This window comes from Phocoena sinus, chromosome 4 (genome assembly GCF_008692025.1).
Source record: "Phocoena sinus isolate mPhoSin1 chromosome 4, mPhoSin1.pri, whole genome shotgun sequence".
NCBI lineage: Eukaryota > Metazoa > Chordata > Mammalia > Artiodactyla > Phocoenidae > Phocoena > Phocoena sinus.
In genome coordinates this window covers 72,266,522-72,290,194 of record NC_045766.1, presented here as the reverse complement: position 1 = coordinate 72,290,194, position 23,673 = coordinate 72,266,522, and the positions used below count along the sequence as shown (strand labels likewise).

Genomic DNA, 23,673 nt, shown 5'->3' with positions numbered 1-23,673 from the left:
AAGATTTCAAATCAGTGATTTCAGCTAAGCCATTTTAATAAACTAGAAGGAAAGAACAGGTGAGATCCAGAGTAAGTAGATGAAAAGAAATAATAAAAGTCAAAGCAGAAATCAGTGAAATAAAAAAAAAATACAGGAAAATCAATGAAATAAGTTAATTCGTTGAGAATACCAATAAAATAGGTGAACCTTTAGCAAGACTGACAGGGTAGTCGGGAGGCAGAAAAGACACAAATTATCAATATTGAGAATGACAGAGATGGTATCTCTATACATTTTACAGATATTAAAAAGAAGGTAGTATTATGAACAAATATATCCAGATAAATTCAACACATTAAAGTGAAAAGATTTCTTGAAAGACACAAGTTTTCAAAGCTCACTCAAAAAAGAAATACGTAACCTGAAAACCCTATATTTCTTAGGAAAATTTAGTTTATAGTTACTAGCCTTCCCACAAAGACTCAGATGGCTCCATTGGTGAATTTTACCAAGCATGTGAGGTAGAAACATGACCAATTCTACACAGACTTCTAGAAAATTGAATAGGAAGGAATACTTCCCAAATCATTTTATGAGACCAGCATTACTCATACCCCAACCAAAGACATTACAAGAAAAGAAAGCTACACACCAATATCCTTCATTAACATAGATGCAAAATCTTAGCAAGATTTTAGTAATTACAACCCAACAGTATACATAAAGAGTAATACATCATGACCAAGTGGATTTCATTTCAGTAATGCAGGGTTGGTGTAACATTTGGAAATCAATCAGTGTAATTTACTATATTAACAAAATTTAAAAGGTGAACCACACGTTCATCTCAATAGATGTAGAAAAAGCATTTGACGAAATCCAATATTCATTTCTGATCAAAGCATTCAGCAAATTTGAAATAGAAGTAAATACCTTTAACGTCTTTGAAAAACTTACCTCTGGTATCAAACTTGGTGGAGAAAAAATGGCTTTTGCTACTTAGATTAGGAAAAATACAAAGATTTCCCTTTCACCACTTTTATTCAACAGTGTGCTAGAGGTTCTAGCCAGTGCAACAAGGCAAGAAAAATAAATGAAAGGAATCCAGAGCGGGAAGGAAGAAGTAAAGCTGTCTTTATTCACCAGCAACATAATTGAATTTTTTTTTTTTTTTTTTTTGCGGTACGCGGGCATACTCACCGTTGTGGCCCTCTCCCGTTGCGGAGCACAGGCTCCGACGCGCAGGCTCACCGGCCATGGCTCACGGGCCCAGCCGCTCCACGGCATGTGGAATCTTCCTGGACCAGGGCACGAACCATGTCCCCTGCATCGGCAGGTGGACTCTCAACCACTGCGCCACCAGGGAAGCCCGAAACTTTATAGGAAATTCTGTGATAGCTACAAAGTGCTACTGGAAGAAAAAGTAAGGCTTAATATTAATAGTAAGGTTTCAGGATATAAGATCAGTATTTAAGAATCAATTGTGTTTCTCTGTGCCATCAATGAACAATTGAAATTTTAAAAGCTGTATGTACCATTTGCAGTAGCATCAGACCTTTTGAAATACTGTGGCAGAAATCAGACAAAAGCAGTAACAGATCTGTACAACGATAACTATAAAACATTGCTGAGAGAAATGAAAGAAGACCTAAGTAAGTGGAGAGAGTCACTATTTTCATGGATTAGAAGACACAATATTGTTAATAAATCGGTTCTCCCTAAAATGATCTATCGATTCAATGCAGTCTAAATCAAAATCCCAGCAGGCTTTTTTTTTGGAAATTAATCAAGATTATTCTAAAATTCACATGGAAATGCAAAAGACCTAGAATACAGCCAAACAATTCTTTAAAAAAGAAAAGGTTGGGGACTTCCCTGGTGGTCCAGTGGTAAAGAATCTGCCTTCCAGTGCAGGGACGTGGGTTTGATGCCTGGTTGGGGAACTAAGATCCCACATGCCACAGGGCAACTAAACCTGTGCACCACAACTACTGAGCTCGTGCACCTCAACCAGAGAGCCCACGTGCTGCAAACTACAGAGCCCATGCACTCTGGAGCCCGCATGCCCTGGAGCCTGCACGCCACAACTAGAGAGAAAAAACCCGCACGCCACAACTAGAGAGAAAAAACCCGCACACCACAACTAGAGAGAAGCCCGAGTGCCACAACTGGGGAGAAGCCCGCACACCGCATCGAAAGATCCTGCATGCTGCAACTAAGACCCGATGCAGCTGAAAAAAATAAAATAAATTATAAAAAATAAATAAAAATATATGTATAAAACAAGAAAAACTTGTGAATTCTTTTTAAAAAAGAAAGAAAAAAAAAGAAAGAAAAGGTCACAAGGCTTATACTGTGTAGTTTCAATGCTTATTATAAAACTACAGTAATCCAGGCAGTCTTATACTATTGGCATAAGATAAAGAGATTAATGCAAGAGAGTTGAACATCCAGAAATAGACCTGGGCATATATATATGGTCAACTGATTTTCAACAGTGGTTCAGAATGAGAAAGTGGCTTTGGCCTTCTAAATAGCAACACTGGAAATTAGAAGAAATTCAAAGGGGGATGGTATTTTCAACCTAAATACATATATAGTTAGTCAAGAACTATCATATATAGTTAGTCAAGAACTATAAATTAAAACAAAGGTGTATACCAGAAGAGGAGAACACAGGATACAGAAAATAGATTCTAGCACAGCATAAAAGTGAAGGAATGACCTAGGACCAATAGCTGTGCCAGAAGCCTCCGCATGATGAACTACTGCAGATTAGAGCAAGAGGATCTGAGAGCAAGGTGTCTAGGTGGGGAAAAAAAGGAACTGATGTGTTTGAATTTACAGAGAATATTATTGATAGGTGTGTGGCAGAAATGTTGTAAAAATAATTGGCAGAACCACAGAAGAACTGGGAAATCTTAAAATGTAAGTTATTAATGTCAATAAAAAGGAAGAGTTAGAGTTGCTGCACAAGAAAGGTGATGTGGTCCTTGTAAACTACCTGTTTATATGGTGTATATTATCCATAGTCATAGTAATGTAAATTGTTCTTTCTAGATGAGTATAGCTCACTGGAAATAGGACTTGATAGACTTTGTTTTCCAGATTGTTCAGCATCTGAGGTGTAGTTCTTTATTTATGAGAGAACCGATAATCTAAGGGGCTCTCTCTTCTGCCCTGAGGGCTTTTATTCAGGCCTGGTGCTGGGTCAGTCTGTGTGCCTCTTTAATCAGAACACAGGTTGACACCCTCCCCCTCCTCGCCCCTCCCCCAACCCTGGCCCTTGATGACAGAATAGGTTTCTGTACTTGATTTATCAGTTTCCTATCAGCCGGTGTTTTTAGGGAAAATTTCTTTTTTAGAATAATTTTGTTCCTAGTCTGTTTTGGGAAAACTATAAACATGATTATAAGTACCTTTATTAATCTTGTTTAAAGAGGCTCTTTTTTTAATGCCCTCTAGGAAGTAAGAAGAAAGAGAAGGAAAGGCCAGAAATTTCTCCTCCATCTGATTTTGAGCACACCATCCATGTTGGCTTTGATGCTGTTACTGGAGAATTCACTGTAAGTTTACCAGTTGAGACTCATTTATAAAGCAGTACTCAAACCTTTCCTTTCAGTATTAAATTTGAAGTTAACTTTTTCCATCCACACGTTAACTGTGAATTCTTAGTGCTTTTCTCTTCTTACCAAAGTGTTTGTGTTTAGATGTGTTCTTTTCCTAGGGAGCTGAGCCTATTGATTATAATTTGCAAAATAGATTTAGAAAACCAGACATTTTTTAGAATTTAGTCATACCTGCAATTATGTAGATTGATTTGTTTTATATATTTTCTAACTTTCCTCTGGAAATTGATCTAATTAGAGCAATTCAAAACAACTAACTTCTGAATATCTTTTTGTTAGGGCATGCCAGAACAGTGGGCTCGATTATTACAGACCTCCAATATCACCAAACTAGAGCAAAAGAAGAATCCTCAGGCTGTGCTGGATGTCTTAAAGTTCTATGACTCCAACACAGTGAAGCAGAAATATCTGAGCTTTACCCCTCCTGGTAAGACATCAGACCATGGTAAAAGGCTGACTTAAATGGGATTGTAGAGGTTGTGGAGCACTTCTGGATAAAAAGATTGCTTCTGGAAAAATTTAAAAAGCTAAGCTACTTTTTTCCCTGCATACATCCTGCCTTTTGTAAACTCATTGTGGCAGTTCTTATGTATAATTTGGAGTCTGGGGATTATATTAATCTCTTAGTTTTGCCAAAAGTGGGTGTTTGGGCCTTTTGTTTGTTTTTTTCTCTTTACTGTTTTTGAATGAGTTCAGCAATAGAAGGGAAAGAGGCTGATTTATAGGCATGTTTGTACTAGAAATATATTTATTGTCAGTGGGACAGGTTGTTTTACTATATATAAACGCACAGACTTTGAAGTAAAAAATGTTTGCTCAAAAATTGAAACTCATCACATATATAAACATAAAATGAGCGTTAGAACTAAAAGTATTTTTTCCTCAGAATTGGAATATCATCAGGTAAGAATTGGAGAATAGTGGGCTTTTTTTAAGTTTATTTGTTCAAATAAGGATTATAATAAAACCCATACATTACGGTTGATTGTGGTGTCTCTTGCATCTCTTATTATTTAGGCTTCCCCTCCCTCACGTTGGTTGCTCTCATGCTCTCCTTTTCTTGCAGTTTATTTGTTAAAGAAACAGAATCATTTGTCCTGTTTACCTCAGTGTAGATATTGCTAATTACATCACAGGTTATTATTTAATATGTTTCTCTGTCCTCTCAAGTCATACATGTAGTTTTAAAAAACAATATGATTGAGCTAAAAATCATACATTTAGTTTTAATTAATTGTACTTATTTGATTGCATTCTCGTAGAAATAAGGGCTGTGTTGAGGGAAGAAATAGAGCCCACTTGGTAAATCTTGACCTTTTTTACATAGTCTAGTACAACGTTAGCAAAAGGTCAGATTTGTCCCCAACTTTCTTGTAAACTTCTAAGTCTGTGTAGATGAATAATCTTTTTTTTAATCAGTGTTTGAACAGAGAATGGTATATTCATGTGTGTGTGTGTCTGGTCATTTTAAAAGGTAAAACAAAACTAGCTCTTCTAAACTCCAGAATGAATATTGTGATATTTAGTCTTCATGAACTGTGTTTTGTCTTCAGGGATTTGCTTTCATACTGATCAAAATTTATGTCAGTAATTTTCCTTTGCAGAGTTACTGTTGGTTTCTTTAAGTTCCTTGATAGGCAGTTTGCTGGAGAAAAATATCATTATGAATAGACTTCTGTCTTATTTTAAGAAATACAGGTATAGTTTCAAATAAAATTTTTTTATTAAGGTATAATTTCACGCTGCAAAAATCACCCACTTGAAGTATACAATTCAATGATTTTTATCAAATTTACAGAGTTCCATTAAATTTGAGGTTTATAATGTGTAAATTCTTGTTTGAATACTGATATTGTTTTTCTCAAGACTTAATTCAACTTAAAATGAAATCAGTCTAAGAACTTTTTACTTGCTCTGCTTTATCTTTTTTTCCTTTTATTGTATAAAATTGTTTTGTGTTTTGAATTGTTAACTTAGCATTATTTTCTGTTTTGTATTCAGAGAAAGATGGCTTCCCGTCTGGAACACCAGCAGTAAGTTAATATGTTATTTCTTATAGCTCTTGTTCTAATTTAAGTTACCCCAAACAAGTCTCAGTTTTTATATTACTTTCTGAAATAAATTACAGCCTCCAGAAATAGCTACTTAATATTGATATATGTTTTTAGCTAGCCACTTGATTATTGGAGGAAGCCATATTAAGCAAATAGAATTTCCTCAGGTGATGCTTAAAGTAACTAAAGCTTATGATCTTTAGAGCAGTTTAGCTACTTTTGATAATGTTTCCATATATAAACATGAACACAAAGAACTTGCCAGCATTTTCCTCTGGCATCATCCTACTGAATATAGACTATGGAAATATACTGAACAATGGAAGCCTGTCAGAATCTTCAGAGTTGTCTGAAACTTTATCTAAGTTATCATGTAAGCACAAATACCTCTTGAAAACAGCAGCTATTTTATTTTCAATTTCTCAATTAGGAGGACACAGTCTCCTGGAGTTTTTTGAAGACTATATGTAATAACATGTAAAGTACCTACTTAGCATACACCTGGCATATAATAAACTCTGTATAAAGGATAATGCCTTCCTCTTTTGCCACAACTTCTGATGATTCTAGCTGTTTTAAATAGCCAGAACTCTCTGACTTATACAAAGTCCAGAGGATTTTTGTTTTTGGTCTTAACAAATGAAATGATTGTTTACTTTTTGGGCTTGTTAAAACGGTATAAAATTCTCTATAAAAGGTATGAATTCCCTCTTAAGAATACTTGGTATATACTGTATACATTTGTTTCATAAACTTTTCTGTAACGTATAGAATTACCTTTACTTTTTGTGTGTGTGTGTGTGTGTGTGTGTGTGTGTGTGTGTGTGTGTGGTATGCGGGCCTCTCACTGTTGTGGCCTCTCCCATTGCGGAGCACAGGCTCCAGATGTACAGGCTCAGCGGCCACGCCTCACGGGCCTAGCCGCTCTGCAGCATGTGGGATCTTCCCGGACCGGGGCACGATCCTGTGTCCCCTGCATGGGCAGGTGGACTCTAAACCACTGCGCCACCAGGGAAGCCCCTACCTTTACTTTTTAAATGATTTTGATTAGAACCAGTGAGGTTTTATTGCTTTGAAATGAGCTATTATTTTTTCAAGTATGGTGAAAAAGAGAGAGAGTCATATTTGACTTGTCTTCCTCACTTTGCTCCTGTGATAAATGCAGCTGAATACCAAGGGTTCGGAAACAGCAGTAGTAACAGAAGAAGACGATGATGATGAAGAGACTCCTCCTCCTGTTATTGCCCCACGACCAGATCATACAAAATCAGTGAGTTTCTGATTAGTGAATTGGGTTGTGTGTGTCTGTGCATGTGTGTTTTAAAAAGCAGTCTGTATTTGACTTCCAGTGATTAATTTTTTAAAAGTCCTCAGGCTTAAAATGTTTTAATATGGGATATTTGACTAGGAGATCTTTACCTAAACGCCACTCATCAAAAAACTAGTTTTTTGAAAATTAAAACCGAATGGATTCTTTAAAAGTTAAAATACTTTTCTCATTTTGTTTTCTTTCTGTATTACACCATCTGTTCCCGAGAACTCATCTGTTTCTCTGCCTCTTTCTGTTTATCTCAGTGCAGAAAAGTACTGTATCTAAAACTTGGATCTTACCTTTTATCCAAAGTACGTATTTAACTCCCATTTAACATTTGTCTTAAAAACTTGGTATCATTCAAGAGGCTGCCGAGAGTGAAGTTTCTAACAGATATGGGAGAGTTTTAATAATAAACACCTTAGATAGAGACAGAAAGAGTCTTGTCCCTCTCCCTGTACTAATACAAATACAGTCCGGGGAGCATGATGAAGTGTTGGCACAATAGGCAGGTAAGGCTCCAAGGACTGCCATTGGGTCCTCATCTAATGATAGAGAGCTCTATTTTCTTTACCACTTAGAACTGGCTGTTTGAAATGAAATGGTAGATATTATATTTGTATAAAAAAATTTTGTGGAAATTAATAATAGTTATTTCAACATCAGGGTTTCTTTGCTCCTTATTTCTCTCTTGTAGAAAAAATATGACTTCTAACTTGTACTTCTTTTTGCTTCATTTCTTGCATATTATTTTCAGTCTGGTTACACTTAAATTTCATTCACAGATCTGCTGTTTTGCTAGACAGACTTTTAAAATATATACATGATGTGCCAAAGAAAAATGTTTCACATTGCATCTTAGTTACCAGTCTTTTATAAGACAAGTCTGAAAATACTATTCTCATTCTTTAGAACACTGAGGACAACTTAGTTTTTGTCAAAAATCAAAGAACTGAACAGTGTGCCAGTAAGAATACCTAAAAATATTTTTCCTCAAGTCTCGGTAATTAACTGTTTCTCTGCAGATTTATACACGGTCTGTAATTGATCCTATTCCTGCACCAGTTGGTGATTCTAATGTTGATAGTGGTGCCAAGACTTCAGACAAACAGAAAAAGAAGGCCAAAATGACAGATGAAGAGATTATGGAGAAATTAAGTATGTTAACTACATTTTACATTATTCTTAAATTGTTAACAGCCCCTGAAACATTTGGCCCAGATGGATCTTGATTTATGTCTTATATGTTGGCTTAAGACATAAAAAATAAATTGTTTTCTTCTAGGAACAACAGCTTCAATTAATGTAGTAAAGCCAAAATAATACTGTTCTTTGCTTTCTTATTATTATGTGCTGGCTAGTGAGCAGCATCTTTGCAAAATAGTCAGTACCTTGGGGAGCAATACTTCTTCTCAAAGGGCCAAATCTATGGGTCCTAGTTGGAAACTTTATCAAAGGAAGTTTGTATATATTTATGCACACCTGTAGAATAAAATATGTCCCTAAATAACTAAACAAAATGGCCTATATAGATCATATGTGTAAGCATAAAATATATTTTTTTCTCTTCTCCTTTTTCATTCATCAGCTATCATTGGCCTGGATCAAGCACTGGAAATAATACACACAGTGCCAGAGAGGGTAGCAATAACATCTCACTACAAGTCTGTAGCAACTTTAGTTATAAAGGATACTGACCTAGAGGGATCAAGGAAAAATATTATATATTGGCAGTAGGCTTGAGATTGGGTACCTATGTAAAACTGGATTATTTCTGTGAATTTCTTTGATATGCCCCTCTCTCTTTTTACCTAGTGAAAGTTTAAGTGAAAATTTCGTGTGGTTTTCTCGTGTTTTGACTTACTGTTAATACGAATATAAGTTAGAGTTTTATGTACGATATCCTAATTTTAAAATCTGCTTCTCAAGAAAAATCTCAAATAAACAACCTAACCTTATACCTAAAGCAACTAGAGAAAGAAGAACAAACAAAACCTAAAGTTAGTAGAAGGAAAGAAATCATAAAGATCAGAGCAGAAATAAATGAAATAGAGACAAAGAAGACAGTAGCAAAGATCAATGAAACTAAAACTGGTTCTTTGAAGAGATAAACAAAATTGATAAACTTTAGCCAGACTCATCAAGAAAAAAAGGGACTGGGCTCAAATCAATAAAATTAGAAAAGAAAAAGGGGAAGTTACAACGGACACCACAGAAATACAAAGGATCATAAGAGACTACTACAAGCAGCTGTATGCCAATAAAATGGACAACCTGGAAGAAATGGACAAATTCTTAGAAAAATACAACCTTCCAAGACTAAGCCAGGAAGAAATAGAAAATATGAACAGACCAATCACAAGCACTGAAATTGAAACTGTGATTTAAAAACTCCGAACAAACAAAAGTCCAAGACCTGATGGCTTCACAGGCGAATTCCATCAGACATTTACAGAAGAGCTAACTCCTGTCCTTCTGAAACTGTTCCAAAAAATTGCAGAGGAAGGAAAACTCCTAAACTCATTCTATGAGGCCACCATCACCCTGATACCAAAACCAGAGAAAGATACCACAAAAGAAGAAAATTACAGCCAGTATCACTGATGAACATATCACTGATTCAAAAATAATCAACAAAATACTAGCAGTCCAGATCCAATAATACTGTAAAAGTATCATACACCATGATCAATTGGTATTTATCCCAGGGATGCAAGGATTTTCAGTATCCACAAATCAAGCAGTGTGATACACCACACCAACAAATTGAAGAATAAAAACCATATGATCATCTCAACAGATGCAGAAAAAGCTTTTGACAAAATTCGGCACACATATGTGATAAAAACTCTCCAGAAAGTGGGCATAGAGGGAACATAGCTCAACATAATAAAGGGCATATACTACAAACCTACAGCTAATATCATACTCAATGGTGAAAAGCTGAAAGCATTTCCTCTAAGATCAGGAACAAGACAAGGATGTCCACTCTCACCACTATTATTCAGCATAGTTTTGGAAGTCCTAGCTACAGCAATCAGAGAAGAAAAAGAAATGAAAGGTATCCAGACTGGAAAAGAAGTTAAACTGTCACTGTTTGCAGATGACATGATAGTATGCATAGTAGATCCTAAAGATGCTACCAGAAAACTACTAGAGCTAATCAATGAATTTGGTAAAGTTGCAGGTTACAAAATTAATACACAGAAATCTGTTGCATTTCTATACACTGACAACGAAAGATCAGAAAGAGAAGTTCAAGAAACAATCCCATTTACCATTGCATCAAAAGAATAAAATACTTAGGAGTAAACCTGCCTAAGGAGACAAATGACCTGTACTCCGAAAACTATATGACGCTGATAAAAGAAATCAAAGAAGACAAACAGATGGAAAGATACACCATGTTCATGGATTGGAAGAATCAATATTGTCAAAATGACTATACTACCCAAGGCAATCTACAGATTCAGTGCAATCCCTATCAAATTACCAATGGCATTTTTCACAGAACTAGAACAAGAAAATCATAAAATTTATATGGAGACACAAAAGACCCCAAATAGCCAAGGCAATCTGGAGAAGGGAAAATGGAACTGGAGGAATCAGGCTCCCTGACTTCAGACTGTACTACAAAGCTACAGTCATCAAAACAGTATGGTACTGGCACACAAATAGAAATATAGATCAGTGGAACAGGATAGAAAGCCCAGAAATAAACCCATGCACCTGTGATCAATTAATCTACAACAAAGGAGGCAAGACTACACAATGGTGGAAAGACAGTCTCTTAAACAAATGGTTGCAGGAAAACTGGACAGCTACATGTAAAAAAATGAAATTAGATCATTCTTTAGCACCATATACAAAAATAAGCTCAAAAATGGATTAAAGAGCTAAATGTGAGACTGGACACTCTAAAATTCCTAGAGGAAAACATAAACAGAGCACTCTCTTGACATAAATCGCAACAATATCTTTTTTGATCTGTCTCCCAGAATAATGGAAATAAAAACAAAAATAAACAAACGGGACCTAATTAAACTCAAAAGCTTTTGCCCAGCAAAGGAAACCATAAACAAAATGAAAAGACAACCCACAGATTGGGAGAAAATATTTGCAAATGATGTGACTGACAAGGGATTAGTCTCCAAAATTTACAAACAGTTCGTGAGGCTTAATATCAAAACAAACAACCCAATCAAAAAATGGGCAGAGGACCTAAATAGATATTTCTCCAAGAAGACACAGGTGGCCGAGAGGCACATGAAAAGATGTTCAACATCGCTAATTATTAGAGAAATGCAAGTCAAAACTACAATGAGATATCACACCAGTCAAAAATGGCTTTCATCAAAAAATCCACATACAATAAATGCTGGAGAGGGTGCGGAGAGATGGGAACCCTCCTACACTGTTGGTGGGAATGTGAATTGGTACAACCACTATGGAGAACAGTATAGAGGTTCCTTAAAAACCTAGAAGCAGAGCTGCCACATGACACTACAGTCCCACTCCTGGGCATATACCTGGAGAAAAACATGGTCCGAAAGGGTGCATTCACCCCAGTGTTCATTGGAACACTGTTTACGATAGCCAAGACATGGAAGCAACCTAAATGTCCATCGACAGAGGAATGGATAAAGAAGATGTGGTATATACATACAATGGAATATCACCCAGCCATTAAAAAGAATGAAATAATGCCATTTGCAGCACTACAGATGGACCTAGAGATTGTTATATTGAGTGAAGTAAGTCAGAGAAAGAGAAATATCGTATGATATCCCTTATATGGGCAATCTAAAAAGAAATGATACAAATGAACTTATTTACAAAACAGAAACAGACTCACAGACTTAGAGAATGAACTTACGGTTACCAGGGGGGAAGAATGGGGGAAGGGATAGTTAGGGAGTTTGGAATTGTCATGTAGACACTGCTATATTTAAAATGGATAACCAGGGACTTCCCTGGTAGCACAGTGGTTTAGAATCCGCCTGCCAATTCAGGGGACATGGATTCGATCACTTGTCCGGGAAGATCCCACATGCCATGGAGCAACTAAGCCCATGTGCTACAACTACTGAGCCTGCGTGCCACAACTACTGAAGCCTGCACTCCTAGAGCCCGTGCTCCACAACAAGAGAAGCCACAGCAATGAGAAGTCTGTGCACCGCAACAAAGAGTAGCCCCTGCTCACTGCAACTAGAGAAAGCCCTTGCGTAGCAATGAAGACCCAACACAACCAAAAATTTAAAAAGAATTTTTTAATTAAAAAAAAAAAGTATAACCAACAAAGACCTACTGTATAGCACAGGGAACTCTGCCCAATGTTACATGGCAGCCTGGATGGGAGGGGAGTTTGGGGGAGAGTGGATACATGTATATGTATGGCTGAGTCCCTTTGCTGTGCACCTGAAACTATCACAACATTGTTAATCAGCTATACTCCAATATAAAATTAAAAGTTAAATAAAGTAAAGTAAAACCTGTTTCTTAGTTGTGACATAGTGAACTTTCCTAAAACAGATGTATGATTAGTTCACATTAGAGTAATGTTTATAGCAATAAGTGATTTCCTAAATATATTGAAAGATATACGAGAAGAGTCAGAAAAGCCATTTAGGGTTTTTCATTTGGATATTTTATATATATATAAATATTTATATTTTTTCTCATAGTAAGTAGTTTTATAACTTATCATTAGTTTAGTACATTTCAGTGGAGTATGCTAAGTAGGATGACCAACTTTTCCTTTCCCCAGGAATTTACCAGTTTTAAGACTGAACATGCCACATCCTAAAACTCCCTTAGTCTCAAGAAAACTAGTACTGTTGGTCATTCTAAAACGTGGTCATTTTTGAGAAGGTGGGATAATCAAGACATTAGTTAGGAGGTCTAACCTAGTGGAAATAATGTGTCTTCTTCCTTCTGACACTTTTTTATTTTTGTTAATTGTTTCTTTAGTGTTTGAAACATACATTATTTTTGAAACTTAGTGTTATGTTTGAAAACTTCTAAAATCAGTGGAGGTTATTAAAAGAAATAATGTTATCAGAATTAGTTTACAATTTTTAAATGCTTAACTGAGTTTCCAACTTTTTGTTGTTTTTGTTTAAAATAGGAACTATTGTAAGCATAGGTGACCCTAAGAAAAAATACACAAGATATGAAAAAATTGGGCAAGGGTAAGTATTTGTGACTGTATTACCAGAATATTCATTATTTCCTGGGTACCCAGCATGATATCTCTTTTGCCTGCTGACATTGAGCACTTCTGGTATTCTATGAGTAGTATCCTTGGATTTGTGTAAATAAGTAATGCGTTTATTTCTAGATGCTATTAAAATACTGTACTACTTAGCAGTGATTGTGCATTGTTTCTTCTTAAGTGTTATTTTGCGTTGGTGATAAGAAATTAGATGGGTGGGAAAATTGCCTGGCAAATATTTAAAAGACAGTAAGAAAATTTACTACAGGATTATAGTTTTAAAAACCTGCATTTTAATCACATCATTAAGTATGGATATTTAATTCTACTGATCTTCTGATTTTGTTCAATCATTTGTATTTTTAAAAAAATTATTATTTTTTTTTTTTGGCTGTGCCACATGGCTCATGGGATCTTAGTTCCCCGAGCAGAGACTGAACCCAGGCCTCCTGCAGTGGAAACGCGGAGTCCTAACCACTGCACCTCCAGGGAATTCCCAATAATTTGTATTTTTAAACTATGCTAACTGAAATCTTTTTTTCTGTTGCTTGGGAGCAAATGAACATCTTGAATTTTTAATGTTATTAATCTCTGGAAAGTGTTCTGTCAGTTTAGAAAGTGAGCTTGAGTCTTTTTGAAAACTTCCTTATGAATTTCTTTTTAAAAACCAAATTCACTTGTGGCACTGGTTTTAATAACAAGAAATTGAAAATCATGTTAATATTCTTCTGCCTGAGAATGGATAAACTGTAAATAGTATACTGGATAATATATGTAATAATTACAAGTGAACAAGGATAACACCTATCCATATGGATGACCATCCCCAATCCAATGTTGAATTAAAAAAGCAAATTATAGGAAAATACATAAAATGAAATCATTTATATGAAGTTAGAAAATTGGGGCTTCCCTGGTGGCGCAGTGGTTGAGAGTCCGCTTGCCGATGCAGGGGACACGGGTTCGTGCCCTGGTCTGGGAACATCCCACATGCTGCGGAGTGGCTGAACCTGCGCGTCCAGAACCTATGCTCCGCAACGGGAGAGGCCACAACAGTGAGAGGCCCGCGTACCACACACACACACAAAAAAATTATGTGAAGCATTTTCTATAGCGGTACACACCTATGGGTCTAATAAAGTATAGAGAAATACATGTAAATGATGCACATCAAATACAGAATAAATACCCAATATAGATTACTTTAGGGAGGAGGTATGATGCCTTTGGAAAGGGCACATAAGAACCTTCAAATTTATTTGTAGTTCTTTGTTTCTTAAACAGGGCAGTGGATCCATGAGTATATGTGACTTTTTTCTTTCTTTTCTTTATCTTTTTTCTGTATTTTTGTAGGTCTGAAATTTATGACAAATTTCTAACATAAGTTTTGGCCACAAGAATTGCCTCTTTTTCTTATTTTTTCCCCCTTTGTTTTTGCTTTTACTTCTTTTGAAGATGTTCAGTCTTAAACGTTCTTTAACCTCTTTTTAGTTCTGAGTATAAAGTCTTTGGATGTTATAAATGAGAATGATTTTGAAACCTTAAATCTGGTTATGTCTTTTTTTCCCTAGGGCTTCTGGCACAGTTTTCACTGCTACTGATGTGGCATTGGGACAAGAGGTAGCTACTTTTTCATACTTCTGGGTGTTACCATTAGCTTTTAATATGGGAAGAAACTAGATCTGCCTGTGAATAATCAGTAAGGAATCTCTTGCAGTTGAATATGTTGAAAGAATTACTCTAGGTAATTTTATAGCACTTTCCTTATTGAGGGGAAAAAAGAAGTAATTATGTGTTTGGTTTCATAAATAAATATTTTAAAAATTATTTTCCCAGCTTGGGATGAAAAGAGGATTAATTCCTGGCACTGGGCTGACCTTGCATTTAGATTTCAAGAGAAATCTAAAAATATTTAAGCTCTGTGTATTACAAAGAATTGTGCATAGGCAGTGTGGAAGTTAAAGTACTGCCTATGAGTAAATTATAATCTCATCGTATAGTATGTATGTAATAAATTAGATTATTAACTGATCTGTGTTTGTAATTTTCTAAGAGTATTAGGAAACTTGTTCTGACTTTTTTTTTCCTGTTTCCGTCATAGGTTGCTATTAAGCAGATTAATTTACAGAAACAGCCAAAGAAGGAATTGATCATTAATGAGATTCTGGTGATGAAAGAATTAAAGAATCCCAACATAGTTAACTTCTTAGACAGGTAAATATAAATATTTCTTAAACATTGGGAGAAAAATGTTGAAATTTTAAGTCTCATGGTTTTGGGGGCTAGCCAGTTTAGTTAGACTAAGGTTGAGTGTCAACACTGAAAAATAAACTTGAAGGAGGAGGAGAGGTTAAAAATAGCATATTACAGTTCAGAAGGTCCTTTTGCTACATAGCTATCACTTGGCAAGTGAGAGAAGGCAGTTAAATGAAGGACATTGCTGCTGGTGCTCATATGAATTACAAATGATCAGAAGCAGAAACATTAAGGAAACGTTGGCTATGATTCATGTCTTGACTGACAGAGATGACCGGCCACACAGTTTTTAAACATTCAAGTCAATTTTGATTTCAAATTTTGTCTTTCATGGGCAAATAGCATGTTTATCAAAACCTCACTTAATTTAGGAATTGATGTTAAATAGCAGAACAACAAGTAGGAGAGAAAATTATGTATCTTACATTTTTTATTTTTTAAATTTTTAATTTTTAAAAATTTTTGGCCGCACCATGTGGCATATGGGATTTTAGTTCCCCAACCAGGGCTTGAACCCGAGCCCTCGGCAGTGAGAGCTCAGAGTCCTAACCAGTGGACCGCCGGGGAATTACCTTACATCTGCTTATTTTTAAAGCAGTTACATATATGTGAATGAAAGAAGAATTGTAGAAAAATAAATGAAAATTATAGTAGTGATTGTATTGGAGATAGGGAATCGTAGGTGATTTTTTTTTAATTTCCATATTTAAATTTTTTTGAATGGGTTAAAAGAAAACACAGTTTTAGACTTTAGGGCTAGCTCTGGGCACCATGTTCATAGAAAGAAACTTGCCAGGTACATTTCTCTGCTTTTTAAAATAGTATTTCAAGTCAGTAAAGCATGGTGGTTAAAATAAGTCATAAGCTTTGGAATCAGTTGTGCTTGGCTTCAGGTTCTTGTTCTGGCACTTACTGGCTGTGTGACCTTGGATGAGTTACTTAGCCTTTCCAAGCCTCCATCTCTTCATCTGTAAAAAAGGACAAATCATTCCTGCCATACAAGGTTATTTGAATTGGAATAATCTACGTACACACTCAAGTTAGAATTGCGGGCAAAATTTTAAAGTGATTTGGGAAAATCATAATGACCCTCAGGTATTTTTTTTTTTTGTGCTGTTCCATAGCAACTTTTCAGTTTTCTTCCCAGCTATCAAAGCTACCAGCTTTCTAGTTTTTTTAATTAGGATCCCTAACATTTGAATTCTTCAATATAGAGTGCCACGTGTTTAGAAAAAGTGAAAGTGTGAATGTATTTTGTATGTTCTTTTTTTTAGTTACTTGGTGGGAGACGAATTGTTTGTGGTAATGGAGTACCTCGCTGGGGGATCACTTACTGATGTTGTAACAGAGACCTGCATGGACGAAGCACAGATTGCTGCTGTATGCAGAGAGGTGAGTTTGCTCCCTTTTTGAAAAGTTACAGTAACAATGTGGTTAACAGGATGTGAAAAGAAGCAAATTTTTAGTTATTATCCAAGCAGGATACTTTTAAGGGTGAGAGGGAGTGCCATTAAAAATAACACCGCTCAACAGTGGAAACAAGGACAAAGTGGTACACATCTTCACCCTAAGTATTAATTAATAAGTTTACTTGTGTCCTTATCGATCTCTTTAAAGGTGACCAATGAGATGATATTCATTAATGAATTTGAGACATACTGTTTGCTTAGGCTAGTAGAATTCTGCCACATTGCCTACATATAAGCCAAAAATGAGCCTTTCTTTCTTCCATGTAATCTTTTCCTACAGATGAGACTTAGGTTAATGATTTGCTTATTGTCATTAAAACTGCAACAGTACTTTCTTCAAGTACCCTAGGAATCATTGTCACAAAGGACAAAATTGTAAAAGTTCTTACGACTATTATGTTTCCTGTGATTTGGCTTTCAGCATTTTTACAGTGAATTATAAACTTTGTTCATGTAAGAACAGTATATGTGATGTTTTTCCTTTTTCAGCTTTTATTAGGTGTTTTTAGAAACTATTCTTTGAAACTTTTAATTCTAATGTAATTATGCTTCACCTAAGGGGAGCCCTCTTGACTCTTTCAGGAGGGAAACAATAATATATCCCTTAACAAAGAATGTTTGATCACTTAAAAGCTGATAAAAACTTAAGGATTTATCTATTTATACTTAATTTGTTTTTCTAATAATTTTTTTCATAATCAATATAAAATTATTTTAGTAGTTCCTCTAATTGTGATAACATTTGTTTCTATTTGTTAACACAAGAATTTTTCTGGGGATTTGTTCTTTTCAGGAATATACTTAAATACTTGGTAAATGTATTGCAGTAATACACAGTTAATCTGGTTTTTTTCTTTGAATAACAGATTATTTTGAGTGAGATTTTTGTTATTAATGATGTACAGACTTTATTTGTTGTTCTACTTTAGTGGGGGTAAAAAATAAAAACAGCTTTTTCCAAGTTACAATTTATACTCAGTTTACATTAAAAAAAACATAGCAAGTAGATTTTTAAAATTGAATTTAATTCTTGTTTTTAAGGAAGTAAGAGTAGTTCTTCTGCTCTTTTGACTCAGTGCTTTCTGAAATATGGCATAAGATGGAAGTGGTGTCCAGGATCATCATTGGTGTCTAGGGTGTGGGTATAGCTTTATGTAAAACCTACCATAGAAGAAATGAAGAAAACATTTTACATAGCATTGAACAGCTGGAGAGAACCAGACCCGCAGTGGCTTACATTGATTAGACTTTGGCATATTTCAGATTCAAATGGAAATGATAGCAAGTTTATCCTTTACTGTTGAAATGATTTCTAAAAAGCCTTGTGCATATTTACCAAGTGCTGCATACCTTTCGGCATTTAAACCTGAGCAGGCCTAGAAATCATGTAGACCCACCCACCATTTCATAAATGAGAACATTGAAGACTAAGTGATATTCTATGGTATTAAATAATCTGTGGCAGAAATAGGCCTAGATAAGACATTATATAATAATCGTCTCTGGATAAGAGCAGAGAGTGGGAAGAGGGGGATCTAATTATTTAAGGTGTCTTATTTTCACAACTGCATGTGACAGGATTTTTTTCTTCACAAATGTATTATTAGAGTGTCTTCTGCTGGTTACTAGAGGTGGTGCTCAGGTCATAAATAGTGTATGTGAACTTCCCTTAGACTTTTCAGGGACTGTTTCATTGATAGGTGTTTTTCTCCTGTTCAGTGTTTACAGGCATTGGAGTTTTTACATGCTAATCAAGTGATCCACAGAGACATCAAAAGTGACAATGTGCTTTTGGGCATGGAAGGATCTGTTAAACTTAGTGAGTAACAAGTGAATAAATAACATTTATATGTTACTTATAATTTTCTGCCTTTTGTTTAAGTAAAAACCCTCTTCTGCTATTAACATTTTTATGACAATACATGCAGTGGGGGAGAATAGTAGTAAAAAGATATGGACTGTCAGCTGGACAGCTTGAGTTTAAATAGCGGATCTGCTACTACTTGCTGAATAATTTTGGGTGAGTTACGTAATCTCTTTTTGTGTCCATTTTCTCATTTGTATGATAAGGAAAATAACAGTACCTATCTCAGAGAATTCTTCTGAGTAGTAAAAATGTAAAGCATTGAGGAACAGTGTCTGAGACTATTATAATGTTGGTGCTGTCTTCCAAACATAAAGTTGGATTTATCTCTGCTACCTGTTGGGGTAGGTTTTTGTCATTATGCTGTTCATCTTTCTCTGGATTTGGTAGGTGGTGGCCTAATTGGGGGAGGGCTGTATGACCGTTATGTCAGAGATGACAAGGTCTGAAAAAAACCATGTGTAAACCTCTTTCCCTAATTAACTTCTGTATCAGACATGGTAGAGTCATGGAAAAAAAAAAAACAAAAACTCCCTTCCTCTGCTGGCTATAATCTCAGTTCCAACCATGTCCTCTGGAGGATTCAAGAAGACCTTCTACTGAGGTTTCTCCAACTATGCAAAATTCAAGGCATTTCTTAGATCAAGAGACCAAAAACTTTTTCTTATGTTTGCCTAAAGAGTTTGGCTCCTTTTTTAACGTCTCTTTTTTTAAGATAGATACTCCAAAGGTTATTCAACCACAAGAAAAGGGGACCCAGGTTCTGTCAGATAGTGAGAATATATAGTTAATAATTGTAATTTTAGTGGGAAAACTAGAAATTGACACTCTCATACATTTTTGGTGGATACACAGGTAACTAAATTTGACTTTTTTAGTTAATATGTTACCATGGCTCTACCACTTACTAGATGAATGATCTTGGATAAGTTATCTAAAAATATGTATGCCTCAGTTTCCCCATTTGTAAAATGGAAATCATAACAGTAGTAAATATGCCTGTCTCATAAAGTTATCATGAGGTATGTTAATTCTTATGAGTTATTATACTTGGAACAGTTATAAGCACTCATTTTAGCTGTAAATGTTATGATTTGACCTAACAATTGCTCTTTTAGGATTCTCTCCTATAGAATTACTGAACATATGCACAGCAATAAGAACAAAAATGTTCTCTGCAACCTTGTAAAAAAGTCCAACAGTATCTTAAATGTCTAGTAGTACAGAAGTGATTACATTATGGTATTTTTATGTTCCGTGAAGTTGTGTAGTTACAATAGTGAGGTGGGTTAATGTACTAATATGGAAAGATATCTAAAAAATTAGGTTTTAAAAAGCAGTTTACAAAATATCCTAACTAGGTAAAATAAATCAGTCAGTTCACGGGTATTATTTGTACATTTGGAAATGCATAACGAAGAGTCTAAAGCTTACAAACCTAAATGTTAACAGTGTTTACATATGGAGTAGAATGGGTTTAACAGTAGAAGGAAGGAAAAAATTCTGGATTCTCATCTTGACTTTTCTACTAAATTAATACTGGGTACTAAATTAGGCATTCTGTTCTTCAGTTATAAAATGAGGTGGTTAGAATAGAGTAATGCTGGTGAAGACCTTGTAGGTACAGTTGCAGTTAAACATGCTCTTTTCCTAGGCTCTCTGCTGAGTCGGATGCTTATTATTATTAATTCTAGCTTCTGTTTATTTTCTTCAAAAGTAATTTCCACCTCCTGACCTTTGCCTGAGTCACAGTGGACATAGTTTTGGTGTCCGGCTTTGGTGACTTTTTCTTTTAGACCTTTTTCAACTTTATTAAAATTTTTAGGATAGAATTATTTAGAATAAAAGGCTTCCTGATAGAGCTTCCCTGGTGGCGCAGTGGTTGAGAGTCCGCCTGCCGATGCAGGGGCCACGGCTTTGTGCCCCGGTCCAGGAAGATCCCACATGCCGCGGAGTGGCTAGGCCCGTGAGCCATGGCCGCTGAGCCTGCACGTCCGGAGCATGTGCTCCACAACGGGAGAGACCACAACAGTGAGAGGCCCACGTACTGCCCCCCCAAAAAAAAAAAGGCTTCCTGATAATTTACCCTCTACTTGTGGGAAGTGAAAGTTAAAAAGTGAGAGTATATAACATCATCAAAATATTTGTAAGCCCATTCTGGTTTTCTTTATTAATACATTCTTAAAAATTAAGAGGCTGAATACTCAAATGTAATTAGTTAAATCATATTAAGTAAACTCTTAACCCATGGACACCATTAACTCAAGATGTTTTATTTTGTTTTATAGCTGACTTTGGTTTCTGTGCCCAAATCACCCCTGAGCAGAGCAAGCGAAGTACTATGGTTGGAACGCCATACTGGATGGCACCAGAGGTGGTTACACGGAAAGCTTATGGTCCTAAGGTTGACATCTGGTCTCTGGGTATTATGGCTATTGAGATGGTAGAAGGAGAGCCTCCATATCTCAATGAAAATCCTTTGAGGGTAAGACCAATTAAGCACCAGCCTTATTTTAAGAAAAATAATTTTCTTTAAATCATTTATTTAGACCTTGCTTTTACAGGCACTGGCCAAGAATTTAGGATACGAAGTTGATAAAACCTAGTCTCTGCCCTCACTCTACGTCTAAAAATGATTTGCTTCTGGCTTATTGAGTTGAATGTGTTAGGTAAAGAGTTTGTAAATTTTTGGTAAGCTCTGTGGTTTCTAAATTTGCACATAAGTAAGAATTTGGTCACTTTTCTGCAGAATTAAGGGGCTCTAGATATATCCTTCAGGTTGTTGACTTTGAACCTTGGCCTCTGTACCCCCAGGTACAAAGAGGAAAGCAGGGTCACATCTATGAGAAACCTGTGTAGGTGGCAATGTTAAAGCCCATATTCAAACAAAAGAGTGAGGGTTCTGAGAAACAGACGAAGTCAGTAGATTTTAAACAGTTATGTACGTATTCCAGCAGCTGAGGTGGAGAGTTCCATCTTTCTTTCTTTCTCTTTTACCTTTTACTTCTTTTAAATTATCATATATGACTCAATATCAGTAGTTAATAAGGAAATGCAAATCAAAGCCTCAACAAGATCACTTCACCCTTACTAGAATGACTGTAATCAAAAAGGCAGACAATGATAAGTGTTGGTGAGAATGTGAAGAAATTGGAACCCTCATACACTGCTAGTGGAAATGTAAAATGGTACAGCACTTTGGAAAACAGTTTGACAGTTCCTGTAAAAATTAACTTTGAGTTACCATGTGACTTGGCAGTTCCACTGCTAGATAAATAACAAAGGGAATTAAAAGCATTCATCCACCCAAGAACTTGTACACAAATGTTCATGGCAGCATTATTCATAATAACCAATAGGTGGAACACAGGGAATTTTTAGGGCAGTGAAAGTATTCTGTGTGATACTATAATGGTAGTTGCATGACAGTGTACGTTTGTCAAAACCCATAGAACTGTGCAATACAAAGAGTGAACCCCAGTGTAAACTACAGACTTCTGTTTAATGAAAGTGTGTCAGTATCGGTTCATCACTTGTAACAAAGTGTACCGTACTAATGTACGATTTTAATCATGGGGGAATTCTGTGTGTGTGTGTGTGTGTGTGTGTGTGTATGTGTGTAGGGGTGGTATATGGGAGCTGTGTGCTATCTGCTCAATTTTCTGTGCATCTAAAACTTCTTTTAAAAAGTCTATTGAGGATTTTGGTTTTTTTTTTAATTCCATTTCTAGGAATTCAAAGAAAATAGAGAATTACATAAAGAATACAAGGATTTTCCAAAGGGGATTGACTAAATTATGAGGCACCCATATAATAAGACACTATTCAATTCAGCCATTAAAATAATTTTATAGATCTAATCTGTTATTATTGATAGTAATGATGAGGGTGGGATACAGCTAGTTTTGTTTCGTTTTTTTTTTTAAGACTTTGTTTTTTTAGAGCAGTTTCATGTTCACAGCAATATTGAGAGAAAAGTACAGAGATTTCCCATATGCCCTCTCCCCCTACCCATGCATAACCTCCCCCATTATCACCATCCCTCACAGAGGGTACATTTCTTACCATCATTGAACCTACACTGACACATCATTATCATCCAGAGTCTATAGTTTACATTAGGGTTCACTCTTGATGTCATATGTCGTGGGTTTGGACAAATGTATACTGAATAACGTGTCCATTATAAAAGTATCTTAAAGAGTATCTTCATTGCCTTAAAAATCCTATGTGTTCCACCTGTCCATCTATAGCTATATAGATATAGCTAATTTAAAATTTCTTAAAGCAGTTTCAACAAATCCCATTGTTTTGAAATGTGGTATGACTTGGAAAAAAAATCTTAAGAAAGATAAATGGGATACTATATGTGGATGGTGGGATTGTGGTCATTTTTCTTTATACCATTTTATTATAGTGGTAGTTTTATTTATCATTATGTATTTATAATCCAAAAAAAGAAAAAGGTGAAGATAATTTTGAAAAAGAAGTCAGGGAAATGTAACATCTAAAAATAAAGTGAAAAATATCTAATCGAAATGGGTAGAAATAATAACCACACTTTAGTGTGTATGACAATTGTCTTTAAATACATAAAAAGATCCATAAAGTTTAAAGTACTCTCTAACTTTGCTGAGCTATCTTAAGTATGTCAGAGTTGTTCTTCTATTCTTAGGCCTTGTACCTGATAGCAACTAATGGAACTCCAGAACTTCAAAACCCAGAGAAACTTTCCCCCATATTTCGGGATTTCTTAAATCGATGTTTGGAGATGGATGTGGAGAAAAGGGGTTCAGCCAGAGAATTGTTACAGGTGAATTTGGAAATAATACTATTTTGGAAAAAAGCTGACTTTTTTGAGTAATGGGCAGAAAGTTTACATAGAGTTCATAA

General features: G+C 35.5%; 1 protein-coding gene across 3 annotated transcripts in view; it reads left to right on the top strand.

Moving 5' to 3' along the window:
- The window catches only part of PAK2 (p21 (RAC1) activated kinase 2), a 95,523-nt gene that overhangs the window by 61,316 nt on the left and 10,534 nt on the right, over positions 1-23,673 (top strand). For all 3 annotated transcript variants that reach the window (XR_004349722.1, XM_032630796.1, XM_032630795.1), the window contains 12 exons: positions 3,448-3,548; positions 3,891-4,038; positions 5,613-5,644; positions 6,831-6,935; positions 8,003-8,135; positions 13,105-13,168; positions 14,763-14,811; positions 15,293-15,405; positions 16,722-16,839; positions 18,636-18,735; positions 21,069-21,265; positions 23,456-23,593. Coding sequence is in view for 2 of the 3 variants with exons in the window: in XM_032630796.1 (XP_032486687.1) it covers positions 3,448-3,548; positions 3,891-4,038; positions 5,613-5,644; positions 6,831-6,935; positions 8,003-8,135; positions 13,105-13,168; positions 14,763-14,811; positions 15,293-15,405; positions 16,722-16,839; positions 18,636-18,735; positions 21,069-21,265; positions 23,456-23,593 (1,298 nt within the window). In the remaining variant the exon portion in view is untranslated. The remainder of the gene's footprint in view (positions 1-3,447; positions 3,549-3,890; positions 4,039-5,612; positions 5,645-6,830; positions 6,936-8,002; positions 8,136-13,104; positions 13,169-14,762; positions 14,812-15,292; positions 15,406-16,721; positions 16,840-18,635; positions 18,736-21,068; positions 21,266-23,455; positions 23,594-23,673) is intronic.